This window comes from Colobus angolensis, unplaced genomic scaffold (genome assembly GCF_000951035.1).
Source record: "Colobus angolensis palliatus isolate OR3802 unplaced genomic scaffold, Cang.pa_1.0 Scaffold222, whole genome shotgun sequence".
NCBI lineage: Eukaryota > Metazoa > Chordata > Mammalia > Primates > Cercopithecidae > Colobus > Colobus angolensis.
Genome location: NW_012115400.1, coordinates 1,905,631 through 1,909,396, shown reverse-complemented (window position 1 = coordinate 1,909,396; position 3,766 = coordinate 1,905,631). Strand labels below are relative to the sequence as shown.

General features: G+C 53.9%; 1 protein-coding gene across 1 annotated transcript in view; it reads right to left on the bottom strand.

Moving 5' to 3' along the window:
* The window catches only part of ZAN (zonadhesin), a 71,883-nt gene that overhangs the window by 59,686 nt on the left and 8,431 nt on the right, over positions 1-3,766 (bottom strand). Inside the window, 5 exon segments of the mRNA XM_011943959.1 lie at positions 275-421; positions 530-608; positions 1,097-1,188; positions 2,038-2,202; positions 3,214-3,276. Of these exon segments, the coding sequence (XP_011799349.1) occupies positions 275-421; positions 530-608; positions 1,097-1,188; positions 2,038-2,202; positions 3,214-3,276 (546 nt within the window).

The following is a 3,766-nucleotide window of genomic DNA, read 5'->3' as shown; positions in this document are numbered from 1 at the left end:
CAGGATGGTCTCGATCTCCTGACCTCGTGATCCGCCCGTCTCGGCCTCCCAAAGTGCTGGGATTACAGGCTTGAGCCACTGCGCCCGGCCGAGAATCTTTTAAGTTACTCTGCTATCTCCACAGTTCCGGTACCATGGCAACTTCCGAATAAACACCTGTGGACTGATCTTCCCCCTGCCCGAAACAACTTCTCCCACCAGTCACAGCAGCCAGCCCACTACCTGGGAGCAGACTGAGTGATTCCTTGGCACGAGCGCTCTTCAATCTCCTCACCTGCACTAGGGAAACCTCTCACGGGGCCCATGCTGTGGACGGGTCCATTTTTATGTCCGAGGGCCCAGTGTCCACCATCCCCGGAAGTCTGGACCCAGTCACAGAAGGGATGGGCGCTGTCTTCAAAGTCACACCGAGGAAAGCCCTCTGGGGGATCAAAATAGGATATTTAAGCAAGTTGAGTGATACTCTCCAGCCCTCCCCCAGCCCACCCCGGATTCTGAGAGATCCGGGCCTCCCAGGGCCTGTTCTCACCCCCACAAGGAGCAATGCTGGTTGCATCGACTGCCACAGCCGGCTCTGGGGTCTTTCCAAAAACGCCCACCACAGTGAACTGGAGAAAAAGGGAGATGGGCTGGGAGTGAGCACACAGCCCATACCCCTAAGCCCCTGATCTGACTCGGCTCCATTCCATGACCCAGAATCCCTACTCCCTATCCTAGACCCTCAATTCATTTCTTCCCCCCCCCCCAAGACAGGGTCTTGCTCTGTTTTCCAGGCTAGAGCGCAGTGGTGTGATCATAGCTCACTGCAACCTTGACCTCCAGTGCTCAAATGATCCTCCCACCTCAGCCTCCCGAGTAGCTGGGACTACAGGCACACATCACTATGCCCGCCTAATTTTTGTATCTTTTTGTAGAGATGGGGTCTTGCTATGTTGCCTAGGCTGGTCTTGAACTCCTGTCCTGAAGCAATCCTCCCTTCTCAACCTCCCAAAGTATTGGGAATACAGGCATGAGACACAGCACCACGCCCCTCAATTTATTTCAACATTGGGTGTGCCTACCATGTGCAAGGACCTGACCCCTTGCTTCTCTGTACCTGTATCCGTCCCACAGCTGTGTAATTGACAGAAACAGCCTGCCAGTTGGGCCCAGGTTGTCCTGAGAAGAGAGTGTGTTTCCGGATGCTCCCTGCGGTGAAAGGAATCGGAGGGAGAAGTGAGCTTAAGGGGACTGGGAAATGAATTTGAACTATACCCAGGAGGATGAGGAGCAGAGGGTATAGTTGGGGACTATTACTGCCAAATGAAAGCACAACCTTTTTTAAAATTTTATTTATTTATCATTATTATATTTTGAGATGGAATCTTGCTCTGTTGCCCAGGCCGGAGTGCAGTGGCACTATCCTGGCTCATTGCAACTTCTGTCTCCTAGGTCCAAGCGATTCTCCTACCTCAGCCTCTTGAGTAGCTGAGATTACAGGCGTGTGCCACAACACCTGGTTAATTTTTGTATTTTTAGTAGAGACAAGGTTTCTCTATGTTGGCCAGGCTGGTCTCAAACTCCTGACCTCAGGTGATCCACCAGCCTCAGCCTCCCAAAGCGCAGGATTACAGGCGTAAGTCACCTTGCCACGCCAGCACAACCTTCTTTTTTATTTGAGACGGAGTCTCGCTCTGTTGCCAGGCTGGAGTGCAGTGGCACGATCTCGGCTCACTGCAACCTCCGCCTCCCGGGTTCAAGCGATTCTCCTGCCTCAGCCTCCTGTGTAGCTGGGACTACAGGCGGCTAATTTTTGTATTTTTAGTAGAGACAGGATTTCACCATGTTGGCCAGGATGGTCTCGATCTCCTGACCTCGTGATCTGCCCACCTCGGCCTCCCAAAGAGCCCTCCCAGGCATAATTTCCACTTCATGGAATAATCTCACACATATTCCAGACCTCCCTAGACCCTGAGGGATGCCCCATGTTTCCCCATCAAGCCAACCCTGGGAGATGCGCCCAGGTCAGTGTAAATCCCGTGAATTCTCCGCTCTAACCCAAGACGGAAGCGTAAACGTGGAGGGCTGCACCAGGAGACTGCCCCCGGAGGACGTAGTGGAAGGAAAAGCTCAGACAGCCGGAGGACGGGCTCACGGGGCTCAGGAGGACGGCTTTCTGTCCGGGTCTTGCATTCTTGGGGTCCAGGAGCATGTAGTGGCCACCTGTGAAGCAAAAGGCCAGGGAATTGAGGTGGATGGAATTGAGGGAAGATGGCAGCAGAGATAGGGCCCTGAGGAGGCTGGGCCCCAACAGCAGCCTAGAATCAGGCAACACCGAGGTGGTCCTATCCCAACTGACTGAGGTCTTCAACTTTTCCAGAAATACTTGGGCTGGGTAAGGACCCGGCACTGAAGTGGGAAACGCAAGACACCTTCTCCAAAGCAGCCACTAGAACTTTGTCCTTTGGGTGCTAACTCTTTTTTATTGTTGTTGTTGTTGTTTTGTTTTTGTTTTTGAGACGATCTCACTCTGCCACCCAGGCTGGAGTGCAGTGGCACAATCATGGCTCTCATGGTTCACTGCAGACTCAACCTCCCCGGCCTCAGGTGATCCTCCAGCCTCAGCCTCCTTAAGTAGCTGGGACTATAGGTGTGCTCCACCAAGCTCTGCTAATTTTTCTTTTTTTTTTGAAAAGATGGGGTTTCACCACATTGCCCAGGCTGGTCTTGAACTCCTAGGCTCAAATGATCCACCTACCTTGGCTTTCCAAGGGATTACAGTCATGAGCCACCATGTCTGGCCCGGGTGCTAACTCTTAAGGTCCACTAGAGTCATAGCCTGTTCCTTTTTTTTTCTTTTTTCTTTTCTGAGACAGGGTATGGCTCTGTTGCCCAGGCTAAAGTGCAGTGGCATAGGTCTCAAACTCCTGGGCTCAAGCAATCCTCTTGCCACAGCCTCCTGAGTAGCTGGGACTCCAGGTGCACACCACTATGCCCAGCTAATTTTTTTTTTAAGAGATGGGGTCTCACTATGTTGCCCAGGCCGGTCTTGAACTCCTGGCCTCAAGCAATCCTCCCGCCTTGGCCTCCCAAAGTGTTGGGATTACAGGCTTGAGCCACTACACCTGGTTGCCTCTTCCTTTTCTTTACCCGCGGGACATAACCTATTCACACAAACTGGTGAGAGTCACCGCGGCTCCGACACAGACTAGCAAGCGGCAAATCCCCTCTCACCCAACACCCCCTCGGCCCCCAGCTCAGACAGCCAATCAGCGTGGACCTCGCTAGATGACGCAACTGGTAGCGAAGAGGAAAATGTAAGCGGCTGCCAACTCGTAGGGAGCGCGCTCGCGTGCGTGCTCGCGCCTGAGTCCCAGGGAGTCATGCCTGGCGCGCGCTCGGCCCTGCCTGGTGCGCGCTCACTCCTGCGGAAGGTGGGATCCTGAGCGGCAGCGAAGAGGCTGGAATGGCGGGAATGGGCAGGAGGAAGGAGAAGAAAGGTAACAACGGGGAAGGAGGAGGGAAGGGAAAGGAAAGGAAGTGGGAAAATGGTGAAAGAGAAATCAAGGAGACGGGCTGGCGCAGTGGCTCACGCTTGTAATCCTAGCACTTTGGGAGGCCAAGGCGGGTGGATCACCTGAGGTCAGGCGTTCAAGACCAGCCTGGCCAACATGGCGAAACCCCGTCTCTATTAAAAATACAAAAATTAGCCGGGCGTGGTGGCGGGCACCCGTAATCCCAGCTGCTCGGGAGGCTGAGGCAGGAGAATCGCTTGAACCCGGGAGGC